General features: G+C 44.0%; 1 protein-coding gene across 5 annotated transcripts in view; it reads right to left on the bottom strand.

Annotated features, from left to right (window-relative positions):
* MAST4 (microtubule associated serine/threonine kinase family member 4) overlaps positions 1-26,971 on the bottom strand; it is a 1,720,607-nt gene that overhangs the window by 271,684 nt on the left and 1,421,952 nt on the right. For all 5 annotated transcript variants that reach the window (XM_069222961.1, XM_069222970.1, XM_069222979.1 and 2 more), the window contains one exon: positions 15,306-15,460. In XM_069222961.1, coding sequence (XP_069079062.1) covers positions 15,306-15,460 — 155 coding nt within the window. The remainder of the gene's footprint in view (positions 1-15,305; positions 15,461-26,971) is intronic.

Below are 26,971 nucleotides of genomic sequence, written 5' to 3'. Positions count from 1 at the left end.
GTGATGAAAGCTTTAACGGACGGCATTTGTCCGTAATTTTAGACTTTCACCTAAAGGGCAACTGAGGCAGGGCGAAATTACTGGCAGAGGAGTTTCCCCAGCTGGGCTGGAAGGCAGGGGGTCTCCTGTGCTCTGAGGGAGGGAGGGGCAGACAAATAAGAAAAGGCCTTCCTGCCAGGGGGTCTCCTTCCCTAAAGACATGCAAATGTGAGCAACCGGGAAATCTGCAAATACAAAGGGGCTTGAAAACCTGCATTGACTTTACTAAAAGGAGTCACTTGAAGTTTTCTGGTGGCAAAGATATTTCTTTCAGAGAGGTATTGTAATGGTATTCCAAGGTGAGCTGTGGAGTGTGTGGTTTTAATGTAGTGTTATACATTTTTTTAGCACTAGGTATAAACTGTATATTATTCAAATCTGTATTTGAGAAGCACTTTTTTTTTTTATTTAACCGGAATGTATTTGCGCTTTTTGTAGCAGCCTTTATTATGATGTAATTGTATTTTTTAAAGTTCTTTCAGGTACTTCGGTACCTCATAGTACTAACAAACATTGGCAAAGCAATAGGTCTCATCTACGAAAGAGTTATTGGCTTTGCTAATGTGTTTTAGCCATTAGCCATGTTATGCACCAGAGTAGCTGCTGTTCAGCATGGCTTAAATCTAGTGGCATAGTGGTGTGGAGTGGAGTGGAGTAGCATAGGAGCAGTGGCGAAGAGCCCAGTGGTGCAAAGTACAGTGCAGTGGGGTACAGTGCAGTTGTTTAGAGTGCGTTAGCGTAGAGTGCAGTGGTTTAGAGTGCAGTGGCATGGGGCAGAGTAGAGTGGCATAGAGTGCAGTGGAGTAGAGTGGCATGCAATAGAGTGGCAGAGAGAGCAGTAGTGTAGAGTGGTGCAGTGGCATAGATTGCAGAGTAGACTCACGTTGCAGGGAGTGCAGTGGTGTAGTGTAGAGTGGTGCAGAGTAGGGCAAAGTGCTGTAGAGTGGAGTGCTGCAGAATAGAGTGGCATAGAGTGCAGTGGCATAGAATGCAGTAGTACATAGTACATTGGTGTATAGTACGGTGGTGGAGAGTGCAACACTGCAGAGTAGAGTGTCAGTGCAGTGATGTGTGGAGTAGAGTGGCACAGAGCAGTGGCGTAGAGTACAGTGGTACAGAGTAGAGGGCAGTGGCGTACAGTGCAGTTGTTTAGAGTGCATTGGCGCAGAGTGCAGTGGCATAGAGTGGCATGGGGTAGAGTTACATAGAGTGCAGTGGAGTAGAAGTGGCATACAATAGAGTAGCAGGGAGTGCAGTAATGCAGAGTGGTGCAGTGTCATAGAGTGCAGAGTAGACTCATGGGGCATAGAGTGTAGTGGTGTAGAGTGGTGCAGAGTGGAGTATTGTAGAGTGGTGTAGAGTAGAGTATAGTGCCTAGAGTGCAGTGGCATAGAGTAGAGTGGTGTAGAGTGCAGAGTTGCAGAGTAGAGTGTCAGTGCAGTGGTGTAGACTGGTACAGAGAACAGTGGCATAGAGTACAGTGGTGCAGAGTAAAGGGCAGTGCAGTTGTTTAGAGTGCACTGGTGTAGAGTGCAGTTGCATAGAGTGGCATTTGGCAGAGTAGAGTGGCATAGAGTATATTGGTGCAAAATGCAGTAGTACAGAGCAGAGTGGTGTAGAGTATAGTGGCGGCCAGAGCAGTGTTGCAGAGTGTCAGCTTGCAGTGGTGTAGAGTGCATTGAACTAGAGTGCAGTGGTCAGAGTTGTATAGAGTACAGTGGCGTAGAATAGATTGTTTCAGAGTAGAGTGCAGTTGCATAGAGTGGAGAGGTGCAGTGGCATAGAGTGCAGTGGCATAGAGTGCAGTGGCATAGAGTAGATTATTTACCAGTATAGTGAGGTGGCTTAGAGTGGAGAAGTGCAGGTTAGAGTGGAGTTGCATAAAGTGGCATAGAGTGTGATGGCATAGAGTAAAGTAGTGTAGAGTGCCGTGGCATAGAGTGCAGAGGTGCAGAGTAGATTAGAATGATGTACAGTGTATTGATGTAGAGTGCAGGGGCATAGAGTTGAGTGTTACAGAGTAAAGTGCATTAGCATAGAGAGTATTAGCTTAGAGTGCAGTGGCGTACAGTGCAGCGTTGCAGAGTGGCAGAGAGTGGAGTTGTGCGGATTAGATTGGTGTTGCCTAGACTGTAGTGGTATGGCGTGCAGACTAGCAGAGCGCAGTGGTGTAGAGAGGCGTAAAGAGCAGTGGCTTTGAGTAGTACAGAGTAGAGTAGAGAGGCATAGTGTGAAGTAGCATAGAGAGCAGTGGCATAATGTGGAGTGGTTCCGAATGGAGAAGAGTGCAGTGGCATGGAGTGGCGTAAAGTGGAGTGACACAGAGTAGGGTGCAGTGGTGTGGAGTGGTGCAGAGCAGAGCAGAGTGGAGTGGAGCATGCATGGTGTGGTAACACACTGCCATTACACACAACACATTTTTGATTGAAATGACCATTACATTTGCACAGATATACAGTTTTTCAAATCAAACTATATTGTGCACAGACGATGATGTGTGGAAATTGCATCACCTAATGCAATGATTTGTTTTAATCATGTGAAGGTATTTGTTTCCAGCACAGTTCAGAATTAACAAAAATGTGCTTGATTTGTACTTCTAATTCTGATATATTCTGAAGTCTATTTAAATGTTGTCATGTGATAGAAAAAACTCTTTCCTAACCCCAGTATCCAGCAAGATTGGCGCATAAATCCTCTCACTTTGAAGTCAGAGAAAGGAAAGGAAACACTAAGTTCCCACCGAAGACAGAGCCTGACATTTGACTTTGTTCTTTGAATGCACAGCAAATATGATAAGATAAGAACAAGATTTACAGGCCTGTTTACAGAAAGGGAGCACTCGGCAGGATACTGTAAATAAGGTTTTGGCAAGGGAAGGGACAAATTCAAGCTGCATAGCCTAAAACAAATAAAGCCAGCAAATTGAAAGTAACAAATTGTGAGTTACAAACCACAAGGCCAATGGCAAGCAACGGGCAGAATGCATTCACAAGGAAGCACTATGAATTTACTTAAAGTGACAGCTGTGGGATACATTGTGGGGAAAGTCCAGTATTTTAGTCCATATCTTGCAGAGGTTTGGCTACATCAATCACCCAGGTAGTATGACAAGAAGATCTGGAGTGGTTTCCATGTTGCAGGATAGGTCTGTACACCCATTCCATCAGTTTGCCACCATTTCCTATGGTACAGAGCTTCTGGCACACCTCTTGTAGGGTTAGTGCTAGGTAGCAGACATGAAATAGGGCATTTAATGATTATTTAAGGTGGTTGTAAGTAAGGAGTTGACCGGGGTGAAGATGGTAGTCTGCCACAAGGATTTGGAAATTTAGTAGCTCACTGTTCAGAAACAAAGTCCCCAATTTTAAGACACCTGCAACATGCCACTGATGGAGTTGCTCTGAGCACAGCCATCCTGTGCGAGTGGGAAGGCTTAGCAAAGGTAGTGCAGGAGCATAGGGTTTCTTCTTGTCAGTGAGTTTACAGGTTCTGGCAAGGCAAGAGAAAGCCATGCATGATAACCCCGGATGGTGATCCATAGAATGGTCAGTAGGAAACGATGAGCAGTGCATTAAGCCTTCCTTAAAAGTCTTTACTGGTAAACCCCATCTCCTGCAGGGAGGTGGACAGAAAGCCAGTGAGCCACCCATTGGACATCTGCAGCTGAATAAAAGCATTCTAAGTCCAGAAGATCTAATCCACCCGCAGTCACAGTTAGCTTTAGAGTGGAAAGAGCTCCCGATGGCGCCGCAGCGACCAAATCAGATGTGTGGCCTGTCTGAAGAAGGAATGGAGGACGAGCAGGGGAAGGTTTGCAAAATAATACTATCATCGGGGTAGCACACCATCTTCGCTAGTGCCACATGGCCTCTACAGAAAGCAGAAGAGAAGACCAAAAAGCAAACTGGGCTTGGAGGGACCATTCGCTCTGCTGAGATTTTCATCCTGGAAATCAGTGTAAGAATGGTAGATATTAATCACTAGGTATCAAAAGGTAACTGGTTCCCAGTTCAATCTGAGATCTAATTGTGTATGAAGGTGAAAACAGTGCCATATGTTAAAGAAACACTAATTAAATTTTAAAATTTGTAAATTTTGTTTGTGCAATTTACATCCCAAATATTTTGAAGATTCTATGTGTACTTGACACTTAGGGATAACCCAGATCTCTAGTTTGGCTTTTGCTCAATTTCAAAACCATATAAAGACATGGACTAAGCAGGCAATTGCCTTGCACAAACTTGCAAGGGGTCTGGCCCCTGCTCACCCTTCACAAGCACTAACAGCGAACCATTGCACCAGAAGAGTTTGCCAAGGTGGATGGGTGTTGATTGTTCAACCACTTGACAGTGCCCATTCTGTTTCGCTCCTGTGTGCTGACAACTCCCCAGGTACCCAATACCTTCAAATAGTCTTGGTGGACCCATCTTGTCTGATTTTAGGAATTGTCCCACTTTGTTCTTCTCTTCTTTATTTATCCAGTTGTTAGCAACAACCCTTTGAATTACTTGCCGTGGATCTCCCATTTGATCTCGAATTCATCCTACTCTTTTATTATCTTTGATTGGTAGTCCGGGCTCCCATTTCTGAGATAAATGTAGAGTCCCAAACATACACTCTAGTGCAGTGAAACTACAGACAAGTTATGGGTACATCACACCCTGTCATTAGGTGTGAGACTGTCACCCACACCATCTGCCCTGCCTCTTTAAAAAAAATTAGGTTGAAAGTCCATGGGCGGTTGGGGTAAGCCAGATGTTTTTGTTCAATTTGTTTAAACTAGCATAAGGTTAATTACCTTAATGTTTCCCAAACTGTTTGCTAGGGGTTTTGAAATGTTCAGAAACATAATCAAACTTTTGCTGTTACTTTCTCTTCAGGAAAGATCGGGTAGATTTGGGTAGGGGTGATGGCCTTGCCGTGAAGGGCATTAATTTACTACTGAACAAGGACGTAATGTGACACCTGAATGTAGCACACCAGGAGGCAATCACAAAAGGTCCACAGTGAATAAATAGTGCTATGTTAAAAAAGAGTAAATAAATGTACTGACAACATAGTGAGGCATGGCCTCTCTTGCGTGTGTCTGTAAAACTGATGTTTGTTCTTGAATTTTTGTCCTGAATTTTGACCCTTTGTCCTGAATTTTTGTCCTGAATTTTGACCCTTTGTCCTGAATTTTTTACAGTCCTGTCCAGAATTTGCCTCAGTGCCAGGTGGTCACCCTAATCAGTGGAGGCGTGTCAGCTGGGACTGTGATCCCCTGTTCGGTATTCGTTGATCACTGTATCTGGGTTAAAGTCCCCTTCGAATGGCCATCTGAACACAGCTGCTTTGAGAGGTTTCCTGTAATGAAGGTTGTTATGATCTGCCCTTAGACACAGGCTCAGGGGATCCCTGGGTGTGACCTTGCACACCCGCTGATCCCAGGGTGTGACCTTGCACACCCGCTGATCCCAGGGTGTGACCCTGCACACTCGCTCATGGAGCACCTTGACTTCGCTGGTTCAAAGGCTGTTGATTGATAAGGCATGGGGACAGATTGAAAATACCCTGTGGGTGTTTAGTGATGTGGCAGGTTTTCCAGGTACATCAGGACTCCATTCTAGTTGGCCTTCTACATGCCTCAGTGTTGTTCCAGCAACAAGCGTCTTTAAGATAACTGGGAGAAGGCCATCCAAGCAGGAGCCGTTACGAACTCCTCTTTGTGCACCACCAAAAATTGTCTTTTTTTTTAGCCAAAGAGGACAACTTTGAACTGAATTAATTATGCTGACCACTACAAAGAAGAAATAAAGTGTGCATGCGGAATATGAATGTTAACCATCCATCAAATGTGTTTATGAAACCCACTACTACTCCTTTGCGAGAATTTAGACGATCTGTGCAAAGGTAAACATCATGAACTTTGCATTTTGCTGAAAAAGCTTATGTTCAGGACTTGGTCTGGTTCACAGGCTGTTCACGGCAGAAGATGACCCCTGCTATGTAGCTGTGCTGCTATTCAAGTTACTGGCTTCAGAATAATTGCTTCTCTTATGTGCATAACTGCATTCGAAAACGAAATGAAAGATTTCATCTGGCCACTGTGTTTTATCTCTTTTTGTCATTATTCCAGGTAAAGATTTCCACATAAAATATGCGTTTTATAAAGTTTGCGGACCCCCTGAGGAGGCTTCGCAGGTCCCCAGGGGTCCCCGGACCACATGTTGGGAACCACTGGTCCAGTGCATTCAGCTTCACAGACAAATGTGATGAACAGCCAACAGCCAATTTTACTCCTGAAAGACTAAGGGACTGATTTAGACCTCGGAGTACCCATCCTCCGAATATGGAGTTGTACGCCTGCTCACCTATGACTACATATGGAATTGATAGTAGAATACCGCGGAGTGATTCAGCTTTGCTGCACTGTCTGAGAGTTGAACCAAATGTAGCTGCTAAATCTTTTTTTTAAATGGTTTATTATTTCCATACAGCCGACACATGTTTTGGCATAGAGTCGGCATGAAAGATGAAATCACTTGGCAGTAAGTTCCACGTCTGTTATTGATAACTCTTCGGATGCCTGGTATCGGTCGACAATAATAAATATGAGTGTACAGACTGGGGAGGGAGGGAGAGCACTGCCAGCATCTCAACACCAATCCTCCCATTGCATTATCATATTTGCAACTCATATTGTGAATTGTTGCTCAAAGGTAAAGTAGTGCTAGCAGTCAGTGTTGGTGCAGCCAGTGCCTGCATATCTGGACAAGTGTTTCTGGGAACTGCAGAGTCTTCATCTGAAAGTAGCAAGTACATTTTGGGGAGCTTGAAATGCTCAGGTAAAAGTACCATACCAAAGCACGAGTGCAGTCCATTGTTGTTAAATGAGTAGTTTTCTTCCTTAACTGGAATGAAAATATTGCCAAATTATTTCAATTGTATACCACGGCTGGCCAGGTTGCAGTAAACTAAAAGGATTTCAGTCAAACTACTGCTGAAAAAAAACGATCTTGACCTATTCATTATTGGCGTACAGGTGCATGGCTGTATCTCTCCTTCCTTTGATCTCTAAAATAGGGAAGAAGTATCTTGCTAAGGGGCTTTCAAACCATTTTTTGGAAGTGGCTCAAACTGGATTTCGACATCAAATGGGGATGAAAACTGCTCTGGTCTCCATCTTAACAGTGGACATCAAGGAGGCCTCATTGTCTTAAACGTCTGACATGGTCTATCACGCTATCATGATCAACTGTTTGGCATAGATAGGCCTTTCATGGTTAAATCTTGCCTGGGCCTCTTCAGGAAGTCGAAGTTACTTGGGTCTTTTCGAGAAGTCAAAGTTACTTGTGAATAATGGCGCATTTCAGCTCCAAACTAACTCAAGTAAAAAGAGCAGTACTGTAGGAGGCTGGCCTGGTTTGTTGTGGGTGCCAAAGGTACTTACACCTTATACCAGGGCCAGGTATCCCTTATTAGTGAAATGTAGTCAGTGTCTAGAAGCCAGGCTGTCCAAAGATAGCTGTAGGCAGAGCAGCCTAGGCTGAACTAGGAGACCTGCAAAGCTCTTGCAATACCACTGAAGTCACACAGTACTCACACACATGAAGACAATACTCAGTGTAACAAAAATAAGAGTACTTTATTTCAGTCACACAATGCTAAAAATGGTTTAGAGACTATATTCCCTTAGGGGGTAAGTAAATTGCACAATATATACACTAGTAACCAAAAACAGGAGAGTACACAGTAGGAAAACAGTGCAATTAGTAAAAATCACAATAAGTTGCCATGGGCCTAGAGGGAACAAAACCATATACTAAACTAGTGGATTGCGAAAGTCGGTTTCCCACCTAGGCAAGTGTAGTGTGTAGAGGGGTGCTGGGAGTGTAAGAAAACACCAAAGGCAAGTAAAATACCCTACCCCAGAGCCCAGGAAAGAAGGAGTAAAACACAGTAAATGTTTCCTAAAACACACTAGAAGTTGTGATAGAAGATAATGCAAGAACCAGAAGAGACTGCAAGACACCAACAATGGATTCCTGGATCTGAAGACCTGTGGAAGAAGGGGACCAAGTCCAAGAAGCACTGAAGAGTCCAGGGAGAACAGGATCCTGTGCTAACCCGGATGAAGGTGCAAAAAAATAACCACGGTAAGAAGACAAAGTCAGTATTGCACCATATAAGAGAGGTGCGGGTTCCTGGCTGGAGCAGAAGATATCCCACGCCAGATGGATGAATGCAGTCTGGTTTGCATCGCTGGATTCTGCCAACAAGCCTTGCCACATGCAAAGTTCGCGGTTAGCGGACAATGGCGCTGCCGGGACCAGGAGGGACCTGGTGGCCTCTACCCAGGAGGGGGAGGTACGGGGGATCTCAACAACTCAGAGAGCCCACAGAAGACCAGGCAGCATGCACAGGAGTCCCACAGCATGGTGACAAGGAAGGTGCAAACGGAGGCCCAAAGCAGCACAACACAAAGGATTTTCACACCGCCAGAGAAGCACTCAGGAAGCTGTGCATCGCAGGATGGAGTGCTGGGAGCCTAAGCTGTACTGTGCACGAAGAACTTCTTGGAAGGTCGCACACAAGCCTTGGAAACGGCAAGTCATGTGGTGCACAGGGGTACTGTCTTGCATGGGGAGGCAAGCTCTTACCTCCACCAAAGTTGGAAGATGCTGGAGGTTGGGACTGCTGGAGTCACTTTAGTCCACCACCCGTGTTGCTGAATCCACGCCTGTCATCTGGAGAGGGGATCCAAGCCACCAGTCATCGCTGCAGAGAGGTGCCTGCTGAAGCAGGGAAGTGACTCAATCACTCCACGAGAGATTCCTTAGTTTCTTCTGGTGCAGGCTGAAGACAGGCAGTCCTCGGAGGATGCACAACCTGGAAACTGTTGCAGTTGTTGGCAGGAGCTGAAGATACAATGTTGCAGAATTCAACTTTGTTGCAGTTTTGTAGGGTTCCCGGAGCAGTCAGCGGTTGATCCGTCGGTAGAAGACAAAGTAAAGGATGCAGAGTATTTCTGCTGGAGTCTTGCAATCCGAACCTGAAGAAACACCCAGAGAAGAGACCCTAAATAGCCCTGAGAGGGGGATTGGTCTCTGACATCACCTGCTGGCACTGGCCACTCAGATGCTCCCAGAGTGCCCCACCACCTTGGAATCCAAGATGGCAAATCCCAGAGACACTCTGGAGGAGTTCTGGGCACCACCCCTGGGGTGGTGATGAACAGGGGAGTCGTCACTCCCCTTTTCTTTGTCAAGTTTCACGTCAGAGCAGGGACTGGGGGTCCCTGAACCGGTGTAGACTAGATTATGCGAAGGAGGGTAGATTATGCGAAGGAGGGTACCATCTGTGCCCCTCTAAGCATTTCCAGAGGCGCTGGGAGGACACTCCTCCCATGCCTGTAATACCTATTTCCAAAGGGAGAGGGTGTAACACCCCTCTCCTAAAGGAAATGCATGTTTCTGCCCTCCAGGGATTGAGCTGCTCATCCCCAGGAGGGCAGAAGCCTGTTTGTGAGGTGGCAGCAGCTGGGGCTGCAGTGAAAACCTCAGAAGGCTGGTATGGCAGTACTGGGGGTCTACTGTGGAGCCCGCAGAGTGCCTGGGATTGTGGAACCAATACTAGAATCAGTATTGGGTACAATTCCCATCTTACTTGGCCACTCGAGTTCATCTGGTTGTGCTAAACCAGGGAAAGTTACAAGTTCAGGCCAACCGCAATGGATTGCGGACAGGATACAGGCACCAAGCGAGTCTCACTGAAAAAGTTACCTTCTCAAGTCCAGAATGAAGAGTCCAGTTTGCAGTGGAGGGCGTTGCGTTGGTTGTCGCCGTAGCATGAACAACAAGCCTGGAGTCATGGATGGTCATTGTTGTAGCATGACGATCCGGTCAGGCACTGTGGAAGTTTAACGCTGGAGCTTTGCATTGGCAGTCACCACAGGTTGATGTGGCTATACCATGAAGTGCAGAACACGTGTTGCCAGTCATTGCTGGCAGTCACCTTAGCGCAAAGATTCAGGTTCAATGCAGCTTTGCGATGGCAGAGAGTCTCAGCGTGAAAAGGCCTGTTCACGTTACAAACAGCCCACATTTGCAGGATTTTTCTTTCTTCACAAGATGTCAGACAAAGTTCCAGGACATGGGGAGGCACCTCTTGGGGATGAAGAACTCACCCTAGCAGAGACTATCTGGGCGCAGGCAGGTCCAATGGCAGCAGGTCAGCTGGGCAGTTCCAGAGGGGCCTTGTCTATGTAGCTGAGAACAGCAGGTCAGCCAATTGCCTGATGGAGTCATTCATGCTGCCTGGGATGAAGAGAGTAGGTCCAGTCTTTCTTCTCAGAGAGAAGGGCAGGCATAAAGCAGCAGAGCAGTCCTTTGGAGAACAAGGCAGCCCTCAAGCAGCAAGGCAGTCCTCTGGGGATAAAGGCAGTTCTCTTCTGTAGTGCACATGTCCTGGAATGTACTGAGGAATCGGTCTGAGCATCAAACAATTATATCTGATTCCATTCTTTGAAGTGGGGAGGGGGGGGGGGTTTATAGGATAATCCCCATCAGGTCCTGGAAATGTCATTCCTTTCCCTGCCCAGGGTTCGAGAAGTCTAGGATGACAAAACTGGTGTAATAATCTACCAACACCATTAAATGTTTTGCTTTAATAATAAAACATGTAAATAGCTTCAATTGCTTTACAAAGATTATCTGACATGCCATTAAATGTAATGTGATTACACTTTCTATGGTGTCACAGTGCAGTCAAAAACAATTTCATAGAAAGGCTGACATCTTTTTTTTTTTGGGCTGCCCAGACCACAAAGTCATTGAGTATTTTTTTTTGCAAACATCCCTGTAACAGAGTGGCGGTGGACGCTTTAAACATGGGGGCGACAACCAAGTGCCCCGGGGGGACTCCGGATCGATGTCAGCAGGGAGGAGAGCATATGAACCCAGAAATAAAGGGTTCCAGACTGTGGCGTGACGAGGGAGACGCAGAAGAGAAGCCGTCCAGGAGGAAAACGACGACGACGGATCGGAAGGAGAGCCCGTGGAGGAGGAGGATGCGACAAACAAGGGAGGAGAGCCCATGGAGGAGGACAACGTGATGAACTAGGGAGGAGAGCCCGTGGAGGAGGACGGCGCAAAGAACAGGAAGACACCGGAGAGAAAGGCTTAATGGGTAGGAGACCCGTGCACCATAGAAACACAGTCTGGGGAGAGGAACGAAAGAGGCCGCCACGTCCCAGGAGGGACATGGCTCATGCAGATACCTAAATAAACAAAGAAAAGAAAAGAAGGACCAATGAGGAGAAAAAGCAAGAAATAGTCCAGGAACGAAAGAGGCCGCCACGTCCCAGGAGGGACATGGGTCATGCAGATACCTAAATAAACAAAGGAAAGAAAAGAAGGACCAATGAGGAGAAAAAGTAAGAAATAATCCAGTAGAACAAAAAGGAGAAAAAAGAAACAGAGAGACCTAAAGAGGAAGAGAGAAAGGGGAACATGTGTGAATAAAGACACATAAATAACCAAAGAGGAATAATAACATGTATTCATTATTCGTCTACCATAAACCGTTGTCTGAACCATTTTTTCTCTAGTTTATACCCTGATAGGGTACCTACCAGCTAACCCACGACAATCCCAGCCTTGGTTCCTAGCAGTACAATCATGCAGTAGTGTGCAGCCAGATCATGAGACTCTTTTATATAAATGAGCTGTAAAATGGACCTCTGCCAAGAGGCATGTAAAAGTTGTGTTTCAAACTAGGTCTTAAATAAAAGCAAGAGGAACAGATACAAAAAGGTTGGATTTTCTTTTTAGACTATGTTGGGAGCACCCTTTAGACTGGGACCTTCAGTCAAAAGGGGGCAAGACATTGCCCCCTTTGGACCACCATCTGCCTGGTGCTGCATTAATAGAAATCTTCAAGTCCAAAAGAAAAATTGAATTTATACTAAGCTTCTGGATAATACAGAGGCTAAATGAAACTGAATAACTGGAGTTTATATGTGTTGTTTTACATCTATAATTTTAATTGATATAAACACATTTTTAATTGATAATACATTTTTAAAACTTTCAACGTCAACTGTTTAGCACCCTTAGCCACTGTGGTCACACCAAGATTAACAGTAACTGTTTGCTGATGATGAGAAAAACCGGATGAAATAACTGGGGTGCTTACACAGTCGTTGTACCTTGATGATATATTTGCCAGCACTTCTAGCAGAGTGTGCTGAGGACAAGCCGTTTTATATTGTGCACTGAAGATAATTCAATTACCAGAGAATTTATGTAAACCTGCGGTTTGGCTATTACAAGGGTAGCAGTGGCCACTTTTAACAGAACATCCCCAATTGCTGCGGCTAAGTGTATATTCAGAAAATTATAAGTAATAAGCAAGGCAAGTTGACAGGTGCTACAAAAGGCTGCACCTTTGCTCTCCTAAAGGAGTAATAAAAGTGATGACAGAAATATCACTACAAACAGTGACAATTTTTAGAATTTTAGAGCACACCAAGTGTGTTTGCTGATATATTTTATACAAGTTATGAAAACTGGAAAGACAAAGCTTGAAAACTATACAAAAAGTTCTATTTATTATACATAAAATTAATGTCTAATTAATTTCCATCCAGTATGACCGAACATATATAGAGGAGAACAAATTCTCAAGACAGTATATTAATGTCATCCAAATAGAACAATAGCACATCAGTTAACAATTGTAATGCTGTTTTTAACATGAAAGTAAGCAGTGTAGAGTTTCCATTGGTTTGAGCCGATGCGTATTTAACCACAATATCTTTTTCAAGGCTTTTTAGGCCATGGTAAGCAATGGGGAATGGCTGAATGCTTAATCCTTGCACAACTCATCCTGACAGCAGCAGCCGTTCAAAGACTAAAGAATGGCACCGCCGATCCTGAAAGAAACATTTTTACCACACAGCTCTACATACGTGGGAACTCTGTTTGACTTAGACAGCCACTGCAATTAACTGACCAACTATTACACCAACAGTACAACTGATCACATTGTGGATTCTTCGAGACTGTGCTATGGTGGACTACAACCATTCCCCATTGCTCGCCATGGCATAAACAGCCTTGAAAAAATTATTTTGAAGAAACTCAGGTCGTTTGTAGTTGATGTCTACAGAAATCAAATCAAAGGAAAATCTTTACGGCTTACTTTGTCAAAAAGCAGCAGTACAGTTGTTAACTGACCTGCTATTGTTGTTATGTTTGGATGCCATTAATATACCGTTTTGACAATTTGTTAACCTCTACAAATGTAATATCACACTGGATGGAAACTAAACAGACACTTGTTTTACAAATAATAAATTGCACTTCTTGTGTAACCATCAAAGTTTTCTTTCCAATTTGCATAACTTGTGTAAAATTTATAAGCAAACACATTTGGTGTGTTCTAGAGAACTGTCTCTATAGCCCTGCTGTTGGGTTAGGAATATGTCCTGCGTGGTATAAAGTGATGTTATTTGAAAAAACGTCAAGTGTGTTTTTTTCCGCCAAAAAAGCATTGCACAATATAACACTTGTTGCAGAAACATTAACCATAAGAAATGTATCATTTTTCATTTGTATTACCATGAGGTCACAGAAGAGTCTCTGTTAAAATAACTGGTAAATAAATATATTAGACACTGTTTGGGACACACCATATGAAGAATGTAAACACAAAAAGCTTAAAAAGTTCTGTATGATGCAACCCATGAATAACCTTAGAAAATAATGTATGAAAATAAAAAGACTTATGTAAAATGATAAATTTCATATGCTGAATGTTTCTGCAACAAGTGTTATATTGCACAACTACACAAAACTGAATTGAATCAAAACTGCATTTCATCATTGTGTATGACTTTTTGAGAAAAACACACAACGTTTTTTCAAATAATTTAACTTTTCGAAGAGGCATAGTTGGCCCTAATCTTGATTTCTTGCAGGACACATGAAGAAGGGTATTACCAGGCAGGCCAGGGAATGTCAGGCTAAAATACTGTTCTGGCGGCGTACAGTCATGTTATCCTCCGCCCGAGTGTCTGACTGAGAGCATGTGATACCTTGGTTTTTAATTTTGGTCCAACCTCATTCTAAACTAGTGGGCGTGTGAAGACCTGAGCCTGTCCCTTGACCCGAGTAAGTTCATGTGTCCTGGAGGTGTGCACCAAGCTTGCCCTCATTTGACTGACAGTGGACTACCCTCCCTGTTATGGGTTCCAGCACATATGTCTCTTGAATCAGTAATTGTGACCAGACCATTTTTACCTGTGTCACTGGAGTGGAGGCTTACTGGCTTACTCATGTGAAGGTGCAATTCAATGCACTAAGCAAGATCTTTACGCCAATATTCGAAGTGCATATTATGCATATGGGTTTATATCAACACAATGCTGTAGCGCTCTATTCGCCTACTATATATTATTTATGGAAGAGCAGACTACGGATTTGTGATGAAATGCATACATAAAACATTTGCCATGTCTGCATGGGACTGCTGGAGTAGACACTGATAGCTAATTAGGATATCTCATGGACAGAAACAAGTAAAACGGAATGGCTTACTGCGGCACCAATGAGAGGCCGGGGTTGCTGGTGAGAGATGAAGCTCGGGGAACCGGAGAGCACTGGGGAAACCATTACCTTGAGTTAGGTCAATAAAACTGAAACTGACTGGGGGTGTTATGGCACTCACGTGTTAGTTGGCAACAGATCAAATATGGGACTTCTAGTACATTTCAGCTTTTGGACAAGATCTCGGCCCGCATTATGTCATTTTGGGATACGGAGCACTGCTAAATCAGATGCACAGTGCTGCGTTTTTAACGAAAGCGTGCTTTGCTTACAGAATCTTGAGAGCAGTGAGTGACATTAATTATGTATTAAGCATTTTTTTCGCGAGGTTATCCATGTTTTAACTACAGTGACGTTGAACAATTAGTATCTGCATCCATTACTTTGGTTTCCAGAGAGAAGCAGCCAGCGAGTTTTCTGATCCGGGTCCCCCAATTCCCAAACTGCACTGTTAATTAAAGTATTAGTTAATGATGATGACTTAAAAAAACGGCGTTGCACACACCACTTCATTATGCGGGCATTGTTCTGACAGAGTGGAGACTTTCAGGGACAAATAAATGGCCATGAATGGTTAACATTTTCTACAGAGAGATACACTGGAGGCCAGCACGAGGGTAAATGTTATTTAGGCTTAATTACTGTTTCCAAACGGCACGAGCTTCCACACACCTGAGACTCCTGGATCGAGGGCGCATCTGAACGGCCCTGCATCTGTCATCGCTGGCAATGCCCTCGGTGTAGAAGTGCTTGGACAGAAAATGGAGTTCATCAGGTGTTGGTTGGTATGGTAACTGGTGTAGCTTCTCTTGGGAGGAACAGGACGACTACGAAAAAAAACACAGAATATTTAGAATAGCATAACAGCAAGACAAATATTTAGTAGACCAATTATCTCAATTTTGTCTCGCAGCGAAAACACGCCTATATTTCTCACAGCATGCAAATGAATGTTTCGCAACACTGTCGAAGCAAATTGCATAATGTTTAAGCATTTTCAATTAAACAATGTGTGTATGATCCTGACAAATCCTGGAGGCAGTGATAATGGTGCAGAGTGAAAGCAAAGAAAGGGCACTAACAAAGTTCATTGACGAAGCAACTGAATGCAAGTCGGAAAATCTGTAGACCTCCAGAGAGGAAGTTTCACCCCTTTCCCTCCACATAGTGCTCTTAGGCTGCTTTCAGCAACGGTGAACAGGCGAAGCGCTTTGCAACTGCCTGCAGAGCCCTGTCCAGAAGCTTGCATCAATGACCATCACAGAGCTTATGAATGCATCAATTCCCTATGGAGCATCTTCATAGGCTAGTATCATCTCTGCACCCTGGAGAAAACCTCCCAGGTATCAGGAAACTACTGCCCTATTCAAACCACACTGCATACAGTAAAACCCGTACAAAGAACTAATCCAACTATTCACCAATATGTGGAGGAGCACAGCCTACAATACAAATGCCATTCAGGATTTATACCGGTCACGATGACCAGGGGAACACTGGACACACGGAAAGTGTCTGAATGGCTTATCCTTACTTGAAGTCCATTAAGTAGCTCGGTAAATCATGACATTCTCTGCACAGATGACACACTGGATTATAACCTCGGGCACTATTCGAGAAGATCCAATCATTCCTCTAAAACTCGAGTAAACCAAATCATCATTACGGGAGTAGAAGCCACCAAGAAGTTTAATCACGGCTTACCTCACAGATCATTGTCACTACTAGCACTTAAAACGTTAAGTGTGCGCATAGGTATAAGTCACTGAGTTACACCAGCTCAATTTCCAAAGGGATATTGGCAAAGTCATAATCCATCTCTAAACTGAGAATGAAACTGTGAGCCAGGATGACATCACAAGCAGCTGAAATCAAGGGAAGGTAATCAGATGGTATACCAAATGTAACCACTAACCTGAGCCAGATGAGTGAAAATCCAGGATTTTGAAAAGAAAGAGGACATTTAAGAAGAGCTGATAAGTCACATGCTGAATGAATACCTTAAAAAATTGTGCAAACTTTCCAAAAGTGTGAAGCCTCGAGTTTAAAAACAGAGCAGAGAAAAGAGGCAGCACCCTAAACACAATTTTCCATGGGACCAGTTTATGGTTAGTGGATCTGAGGGCGATAACTGATAACATAATATGCAGGTCACTTACTGAAAGGTCCTTAAGAATTCTGATTAACTTGGACTCTTCTACAGCATTCTACTCGGAGAAAAACCAGTTAAAGAGTGCATGAAGGGGCCTATTGCATATACGTGGGTCATATAGGACTCAATGTGGACTACTGGCCCAGTCATGTAGGAAACAAAAGAAATGCTATTGTGCAAGGCAAAACAAAGAGTAAACTCTCTCCAGTACCTGGTGACTTGACATAGAGGCAATTGCTAGGATATTGCTGCACTACAAAATATTGTCTTCCTGCTCTAAAACTAGCAATATTTCTCTGAGACAATATCAGATTGTCATATGGCACGACTCGATGACCATGAGGGGATGTATGTCGCCCCATCACTCTGTTGTGGAGCATTATTCCAAATAAGCCACTTCAGTGCATTTTGAAGACCAAATGCCAGAAACATTACCTAAACCTTTAGAAAAATAGCTGTCAGAAATCAGGTTATTAATTTGGGAAGGGGTGACCTCTGCCAAGTTAACAAACAGAATCTGATTAGTTCAAAATACAACTCTGAGAGAATATCTGGCCATCTACTGGCAGTTGTGGCATAAGCACCACACAATCATCATAGAAATGTGCAAGTTTAAATGGTACCAGCAATACCAATGTACAGAACAGAACACAATAAAATTCCCAAACAAATTTAGACACAGAAACAAAATTTGTGAGCAAAATCACACTAACATTATTAAAATATTTTTTTTTCCCCACTCAAGCTATCAAAAATCTGATTTCAACCACAAGGAAATAACTTTGAATTATGTTTCTAACATTTCACCGGACAATGATGCAGAATTAAGTACTTTATTGTCACTTAAGCCTGTACTATGGAAAATATACCATGGTGGAATTTTCTCAGTAGACAACACAAATGAAGGACAGAATGCGGAACCAATCAAACATTCACCCCTAGTCACAGATCTGGGTTTAATCCATCAATTCTTTTGCTCACCGTGCCACCCCAGTTTGGACCCAGCCATTTGCAAATCGGTCTTGACCTTATTCCCCATGGGAACAGTCCAATCCGACCTGCCAGGCTAGGTCCTCCCTGGGACTGGATTCAGGGTATCACCCTTCATCATCCTGGCTAGCTTTAATCCAGTGGCATTGAGAGCCCAGGACCCAAGTCAGCAGAAACACACATAGCACATCTGCAGTCCACCTCTACGATTCTTGAGTCCCAGCTACAGTCTCCCACAAAACAGGCCACAGCTTAGGCCAGGAGGGCAGAGCGAGGTGAAATAACATCAGAGTGGCGCAGGTACGGAGGGGTTGAGGGTCAGTATGTAGAAATATAGGTAGAAGATCTTCACCCCAACACTCTCTGGCCCAAGAGACTATCAAAGTTCTTTTCAATACAGAGGGCCCACAGAGCACCCATAGCACCGCCTAAACCTGGTGCCCCCCAGCCTCCTCCCCCTAGCCCAAGGACCATCAGAACCTGAATTTTAAACTGCCGGGACATGGATCGATACTTCAGGCAGGAACGTGCACATGGCAACCTCAAATATGAGAAGACCCTCATCCATTTCATTCCAGACTTCATTATTCAAGTCCAACACCAAAGGTGCCGATTCAAAACTTAAGAAAGAACTTTGGGTGCAGGATCCTAAATATATGAGGCTCTATCCTACCAAGTTGAAAGTGATCGCGGATGGTAAGAGATAGCATTTTCTATCACCGGAGGAGACTTGGGAATGGTTAGAGGGCTGGCGTAGGTCTGAGCGATTAAATGGTTGGGGAGCCAAAGCAGAAAGGTGAGTTGAACACTCCGAAAAAGATGCTGATAACGCACAGGACCTCACAGTTGTGGAACAAACTACAAATGATGCATGAACCATACCCCCAGGGAGCTAGAAGGGCCTTGCCTTAAGCATCTGCTCTCTCTATGGACCCCCAGACTGCATACACAGATACTTGCGGTGCTAGGTACTGGCTCCAGGCTGGTCTGCTGATCCTTGTACGAGATACAAACGATGGGTTAGACCCGAACATAGACATATGGTCTAGAACAAAGACAACAAGAACTGCGGTCCCGGTGAAGGATTTCTTAACTGTTATGGGACTGACTGACATTTGGCGGGTACATAACCCTATGGTGCGACAATATACACACCTATTTTCAGTGCATGGGCATCTGGCACGGTTGGACTACCTCTTCACGCAAACAATGCATGGTGGCCACTTTAACGCTGCAACACTGAAAGCACGGCGAATATCAGGTCACTCCCCCATATAGATGTTGCTCATGGGCCCTATTAGAAACTATAGCTTAGCCCCCAGAGTTGACCCCTGGTACTCAAAGGACAAGACATCCAGGGAAAAAGTATGCCGTAGGGTGGATCAGTACTTTCAGGATAATGAGGGATTGGAACATTCAGCCTGTGTGCTGTGGGAGCCCTCTAATGTAGTCCTACACGTTCAAGTTCAGGCCTTGATTGGGGGCCTTCAAAAGGAGCGGAGGTTGAAGTACAAGGCTCTGGAGCAAGACTGTGCCCCTCTTGTGGCCAGAGAGGCAGATTCTCCCCTGCTGCATCACAGATCTAGTCTGAAGCAGCATGAACTTAGGGAATGGACTGAGGACAAAGTGCATGCCCACACATTGGCAACCCAGTGTCGTCTATATGACACTGGGGATAAAGCTAGCAGTTTGTGTGGTTGGAGAGGTGCTTGAGTGGTTGGAGAGGCGTGACAAAGGCAGTAATTGGGTCCTGGAGATCCTTGTTCATGAGGGGACATTGCAGACCACAGGCACCGCTATGGCCAAAACTTTAGGGGTGTACTATGAGGCACTGTATGCCTCCTCCTCTGTTATGACGAGTGAGGACTGCAACAATTTCATTAAAGATCTTACACTTTTGATGCTCACAGCAGAAGACCGAATGGTATTAGACCAAGACCTTACGGTAGAAGAAATAACCAGTGCAGTACGAGCTCTGCAATTCAGGGAGGCAGCGGGCCGAATGGCCTGCCAGTAGAATTGTATAAATGCCTGAAGGACAAAATTGGGGAACACCACTTGCATATGTTTCAGACTGCCAGAAAACAGGGGAGGCTTCCCGAGGACCAGAGAACTGCCACAGTGGTTGTTATCCCGAAAAAGGGCAAACCAGGCAAATGAATGTAGTTCATACAGAGCAATCTCTTTGTCTAATTTTGAGGTGAAAGTCCTAGCTAAAGCTTTGGCAATGAGGCTGTGGGCGGTGATCTCGACGGTGGTCCACACAGACCCGTCTGGATTTATGCCACACAGAGGGACGTGGCTAAACCTCCATCATCTCCATGGATCTTGCATGCAACCAAAGGCTCCTTTTATGAGCTGGCACATTGCTGTCACTAGACTTCAAAATGGCCTTTAACAGTGTTGAATGGACCTATTTATTGCTGCTTTGGAGAAGATAGGATTTGGCCCTCAGTTCATTATCTGTGTCAGACTCCTATATAAGGATCCAATGCCCTGGTACAAGTCAACAATACAGGGTTGCGGGCCCTTGCCATTCACAAGGGAACTAGACAAGGGTGTCCGCTGTGCCCTATGATTTTTTGCATTGGCCCTTGAACCCCTGGCTGCTTAGGTCTGGCAAGATCCCATCAAATGGGGTATTCCAGTGGGCCGGGAGTGGGATGAAAGAATATCCCTCTACAGAAACAATACCTTGCTGTATGCGAAATGACCGGAAGTCTCACATGATTGGATCTTACAGATCTCTAGGATATTTGGAGACCACTCTGGATACCACAATAACTGGGAGAAGACTAATATTCCCACTGGCAGGGAAAGGTCACTAAAGCTGCTGGCAAGGCGTACGGCCCCACTAGTGACCAATGGTTTCCAATACTTGGGCATCTATGCTACAAGGGAACCCCATAAATTCTTAGACAGTAACTCACTCCCACAATTGGATCGATTTTGCAGGGATGCCCCAGGAAAGTTGCCAGACGAACCCACTTCAGAGTAGTCCAATTAAAGATTTTGCATAAAACATACTGCTCCTGAACACTTCTACATCACATGGGGAGAGCAGTTTCCTCACTGATTCAGGGAAAACGGGCAGAAAGGAACTTTCTTACATGTATTATGGGGGTTTCCTAAAATCCAGCATTACTTGAAGGGTGTGGTACATGTCATAACGCGAGTCACGGAACCTGAAGACCCCTTTGGAAGCTAAGTACATCCTTCTTAATGTTGCATGTGAGATGCAGTGGCCCAGGTACCAGACGATTTGTTTGGTGTTGGAAACAGCGGTGGCAAAGTGCAATATTGCGAGGACATGAAGGGCCCCCTTTCCGTCACACATGGATGATTAGAAGAAGGATCCTGACTGCCGTCAAAGGGCTGAACACGCAGTATACTGCAGCTTGCGCTATCCGCACAAATCGGAACGATTTGGGGATGATAGAACAACTATCAGAGCAAGTAAACGGAAGGGAAGAAGTGAAGGTTAGAAAGTGTTCCACGTGTGTCTCTGGCTCATATGGGGAAATTGTGTGCCAAGGGACATTATGTGCAATGCTTCGATGTTTGCATTGATTGCACAAACGTTATCTATTGAATATCGTGCCTCTACGTTTGACATGGTCTGGCCATTTTGCATTGCACAGCTCTTTCATAATAGACCCTCAATCATTTTGTTGGGTTAAGCAGCCTGCTTCTTCTAGATGAAGCGGGACAAAACTAGACATCTCTAAATGAAATATGTTTCTAGAGGAGATCCCTCCTGTCTTAGGTAACTTGGTGGAGTTAGATGCACATGAAATAGATTGTTGGCTAAGATCTTCTGTGGACACCATGGTACCTATCACCATTAAAAGGTATCATAGGTCCTTACCCCGACGCTGTGGTTTACACATTATATAAAGAGAAGAACGCTTGTAAACAGCTTGAGAGAGCTTGGTGTAAGTCTTATTGTCAGGGTGACAAGTCAGTTTATAAGAATGCTCTAAAGTCCTATAAAACAATTGTTGCAAGGCAAAAGCTTCCTACTTTTTGAAGAAAATTACAGAAACCCCAAACTGCGCTAAGACTCTCTTTAAAGTGGTGAGGTCACTTTCAGACCATTCAAAATTGTCTCCAGCCATCTCACTGTCCCAAATAGTGTGATGAAATTGCTCACTTTTGTCTTAAGAAAGTTGATGATATTAAAGCTACCTTCAACACTACAGCAGAGGTTAATGATCCAATAAGTGTTCCCAAAACAAAGACTATCTTGGGGAACTTTGAGCTCTGGACATATTGTCTGCTAGGCTCTTTCTTTCAACCTTGAAATCGGGCTCTTCTTTGGATTCCTGCCCCCCAATATGATGGGTAGGCTTTCCCATAAAAGTTTAGCGCAGATTGTTCAACTATTAAATCAGTCATTTTTAAACGGTGTAGTGCCGAATAGCTGAAAAACTGTGTTAGTCACCCCTTTGTTGAAAAAGCCTAATGCAGACCCTCTTGTATGGTCTAACTATAGGCCAATATCCATTTTGTCCACCTTTTCTAAACAGTGAGAAAAACATGTGATCCTGCAAATTACAAGTTATACTGAACAGAACTGCTTCATCATTCTCAGTCTGGATTTCGTGCTGGTCACAGCACTAAATCAGCACTTCTGGGGGTTACAGAATACCTGAGACACAAATTGGATGAAGGCGGGGTGGCTGCACTTCTCTTATTAGATCTCAGTGCAGCATGAGATACCGTTAACCATAATACGCTCCTCCATAGACTTGAAGAAATGGGAGTACAGTGCAAGGTGTTAGCTTGGATTAAATCCTTCCTTGTCAACCGCTCTTTTGTGTATACTAATTAATGTAGGTCAAAATTGAATTCTCTAAAGCCAGGTGTGCCTCGGGGTTCTAGTTTGAGCCCTTTACTTTTCGATCTCTATGTAAGACCCCTGGCATATATTGTTAAGAGCTATGGCCTCACTCTTTTTTCATATGCAGACGATACACAAGTTGTGGTATCTCTGTCATCGAAGGACAACCAGACAGCTGCTGCATTACCCTCCTGTCTCTTACAAGTGTCAGAAAGGATGAGTGTTAATACCTTGAAACTTAACTGAGATAAGATGGAGGAGTTATTGGCGGGAAATAACTATATACACTGAGGCTCGCATGTCTGGCCTGATTCCATGGGTACTCCCTCCAATCCTGTCCCTTTTGTAAAAAACGTGAGTCTTGTTGGACCAGGAGCTTACTATGAAGCAACAGATCATCAGGGGGGCAAACACCTGTTTTGGCTTATTAGAATATTAAAGTCTGTTTGGAAAATCCTCTGCTGTAACCCTTTCACTGTTCAGCGTACCGTTGTACACGCCTTAGTCACGTCCAGGCTGGACTACAGGAATGTTTTATATTTAGAGGTGACAATACTTACTCAAACGCCTCCAATTGGTACAAAATGCTGCTGCACGCCTCTTGCTTCATCCCCAGCAGTTCACTAGCACCACTAGCCTGTTAAAATATCTTAATTGGCTGCCCACTGAATGTCGGGTGCAATTTAAGGCTCTTTGCTATATGTACAAATGACTTTATCACACCGCACCTTCATATTTGAGAGCTCTAGTTGCCAGTTATTCACCAAAGCGTTCCCTAGGGTCATCAGAATTTAGCTGTCATCCCTAGAACAAGGGAAGTTCGCCAAGGAGGTCACTCCTTTTGTTTTCTGGGGCCTAAACTCTGGAATGATCTTCCTGGAACCACGAGGAAATGTAATTTTCTCTTGGAATTTTGGAAATGTTTGAAAACTTGGCTGTTCCAATGCTCAGGTTTATAAATCATTGTTTTTGAATGTGTCTGGTGTACTGTGATCTGTAATTCATGCTGGCGCTAGAAAACCTTATTGGTAGTCAAGAGATCTACAAATTATGCAATCAATCAATAATATCTTTTGCTGTTTGCTGCTGTACATTTGATGGATTCTTTAATAAAAAGAGTTAAAATAGATATATAAAAGAGTGTTTTTTTAGGAGCCAAATTAATTTGCATTGTAAAAGGAGACAAAAAAAGGAAACAAAATAACACTGAAAGTGGCTAATACAATGAATGCAAAGACATTTCTAGTGTCTAAATTCAAAGAGAGTAAAAAGGATGCCATTGAATTTGGATCTATAGCTAACTACTAAAAAGAGAGTGAGATAATGTTAGAAAGATGACAGAGTAGATAGACTTTCATTACAGCTCTACTGCTGTTACATATGACACACCCAATGGATCATTCTCTTAAGCACAACACCTAAAAGACGACTTATGGTAAGGTCAAGTATCAATATAATAGTAAAAGTATCTTGTTCGCAGGTCATGTGTCTTTGGCAAAACTCTGAAGCAAGCTGTCCAAGAAAAAAATGCTTTTGTGTTAATCATGATCATTACTACTGTAGCACAAACACAGCTTGCAATACGGGACCCAAATGCGTTGGTGTGGGAAGGAACCTATGTACAAATGTGTGGGTCTTAGTGAAAAGATGCTAGGAGAAGTTGAAAAGGAGATGATGGTTGCTTCATTAGTTAGGGTAGTAGTGAGACTAAAGAGGAAGTCTTACTATACATCCCTGGCAATGACTCACATTTTATATAGAATGAATGTCAACTACTTAATAGATGTCCCCTCTGTCCACTTTGAGACTTCCTCATTTGGCCAATCTCTCAAGTCATCTTCATTGAAAATCCTAGTTGCATTTCCTTTTAGTACTTCTGCATAGAAAGTCAATTGAAACAATGGGCCCCAATCTCTTTATTGCTGGACATTTTCATATTTGGATCTGCCTCGAACTATCCACGGTGTCAAGAGCCCAATGCTGACATGGCACATGTGTTCTGAAATGGTCCCCTGGTTACCTGTGCTGTGAGGTCAGGAACACACTAACTGACAAAACAGACTGAACCGACCTCAGTACCATGGCAAGTGGCACCTTGGAACTGTCAAGGCACAGGAAAGCAGGAAGTGCTGCAAACCGCTTCATAGATCTGGCAATGCTAATAGTTCGTAGGTTGATTTCCGTGTACTAGAAAGTAAACACACTGCCCAGGTTGGGGCACTGGTGCGCGGCGACACTTAAGTGGGGAAGGGCTGAGATGATGGCGCTGCAGCAGGAGGGGACAAGATGGCTGCGCAAGACACCCATAGCGGTGCACTTGGAAAGCTTGTTGGGGGACTTCCAGGCACACCAGGAGGAGCTCCCTGCACTGGAGTGCAGCACTTATCCTGTTGGTGAAGAATGCTGCTCTGTGGGGCACCACTTTTCTCCCTCACTATCTATGTTCGAGCATCCGGGTGATGGCAGGTGCAGTGTACCGGGGTGGGGAGGTGCGGGGTGAAAAAGCGCCTCTCTGGAGCAATGATTTCCTGAAAACAGAGGTGGGCATGTGGGGCGGGTAGACTGAGGTAGGAGGGACCATTTCCTCCCCTTTGGGTCTTCTTGAATAAGACTGCAGATGTCATGGCTTATTCTTTAGTATGTTATAGTTTACAACTCAATGAACCAATAACTCATGTTAGACCTGGTGTAGTATAACATATGTACAGTGATTATGGTAGGATCATAAGGCCTTGCTATGTGCAAATGGTCAGCAAGACTGTTCATAAACTGCATTGTGATAATATAAAACCAAATAAAGATGGTTAAAAAAAAGTATGTCAGCGATGGAGACTAGTATGAATCTGTCCCTAACACACTCACTGGATGACCCATTGGCGGTTTGGCCATTCGACTGCCCACTCAATTTAGACTGAGCGGTCGAATGGCCAGTTTTCACTGTCTGTCATCACCTGTTAAAACCTGGCAATAAGGGGCAGCGAAAACAACATGGTGTTTGGGAGGAGGGGGTCATTAGTGTTTGTATTTTCAAAAACAAAATCCTCCTTTGGGATTTTGTTTTTGAAAATATAAAAAATATGTTAAAGGTTTGACAGGTGCTCTGGTACCATCATGCTGATGGAGCAATCTGTCAAACCATTAATACATTTACAAGAACTGCCATGACAGTGGTTCCTGCAAATGTTGAGAGGTTCGTGGTGTCAGCGAACATCTCTAGATTCTCTAACAGTATTTTACTCCATCATCTTGATGAAGTAATTACTGTACTCGCACTATAAATTAGGCTCTAAATCCTGTTCCCAAAAAATCTATTTAAGTGTTTTGTTTATCTATTGATGTATTTACACACCATAAAGACAGTGTACTCTGTACCCACCTAAGATGTTTGTAAACATCCGAGTCATAAGACACAAAGGTAAAGTGAAATGCTCCTCCACAAGCGGAGTGCAAACATTGGAGAAATGCAGATATGCAGGAAGTCAGTGGTTTAATATGCCTTAAAAGATATCTGCCCTGGGAAAGCCTGCTGTTATGAATACGTGTGTTCTATCAATTCTTCAGCTGTAGTGGCATTCACTCTATCCAAGCGGGATAAAGCATCCAGGCCTGCAGCATGAACATTCTCCCTGCTTCCCCATCTGTGGGACTACACTCGTTGAGTTCCAGGTCTTCAGCACCACTTGTCTCCAGATATCAGTAAAACATACTCAAGGTATTCCTTTATTTTTTGTCTGAGCTCTTTTTACAGATTCACACATCTCTCTTCCTACGTAGTGATAATTTCCAGACGATTAAGTATGTTTAACTCCGACACTTTTGTGATCAAACATAAGAAAACACAGCAATGTTTAGTTTAGAAAAACAAAATGTTTTAGACAATTTGCACAGAACTAAGTGGAGTCAAGAAACACCATTGCAATGATGATAATAAGATGGGACCTTGCTCTTCAGAGTACATCATTCTGTGCCTGTTGACACGGTCTTGGCAGCCCATGTCGTCATCGCCAAAAGGGGAAAGGTTAACTATACATGGCTCTGAGTCGAGACGCGAGAAATGTTGTCTGACAGGTGGGGTCTCCAGAAAGGCACCTGACACAGGCCCTTGCAGAGTTTCCGTCTGCTGGGATTCTGCGGCGCGTCCTGGGGGACGCGGCTTCACTGCGCACCCCCTTCATCTTAATTAGCTCTGACACCGAGAGCTGCGTGTTCAAGAGCATTCATACTCTTCCTGGCCTGATCTCTTGTTATCTATTTGCTTCATCTGCTCTGTGTTTTTCTCTCAAAATAACCTACTTCACAAACATTCTAGCTAACTCTTCCCTTTGAGCTAGAAAATATCTGATCTTCTGCTAT

Source organism: Pleurodeles waltl, chromosome 1_1 (genome assembly GCF_031143425.1).
Source record: "Pleurodeles waltl isolate 20211129_DDA chromosome 1_1, aPleWal1.hap1.20221129, whole genome shotgun sequence".
In the NCBI taxonomy this organism is placed as follows: domain Eukaryota; kingdom Metazoa; phylum Chordata; class Amphibia; order Caudata; family Salamandridae; genus Pleurodeles; species Pleurodeles waltl.
The sequence above is the reverse complement of the archived record's forward strand: the minus strand, read 5'-3'. Positions and strand labels throughout refer to the sequence as shown.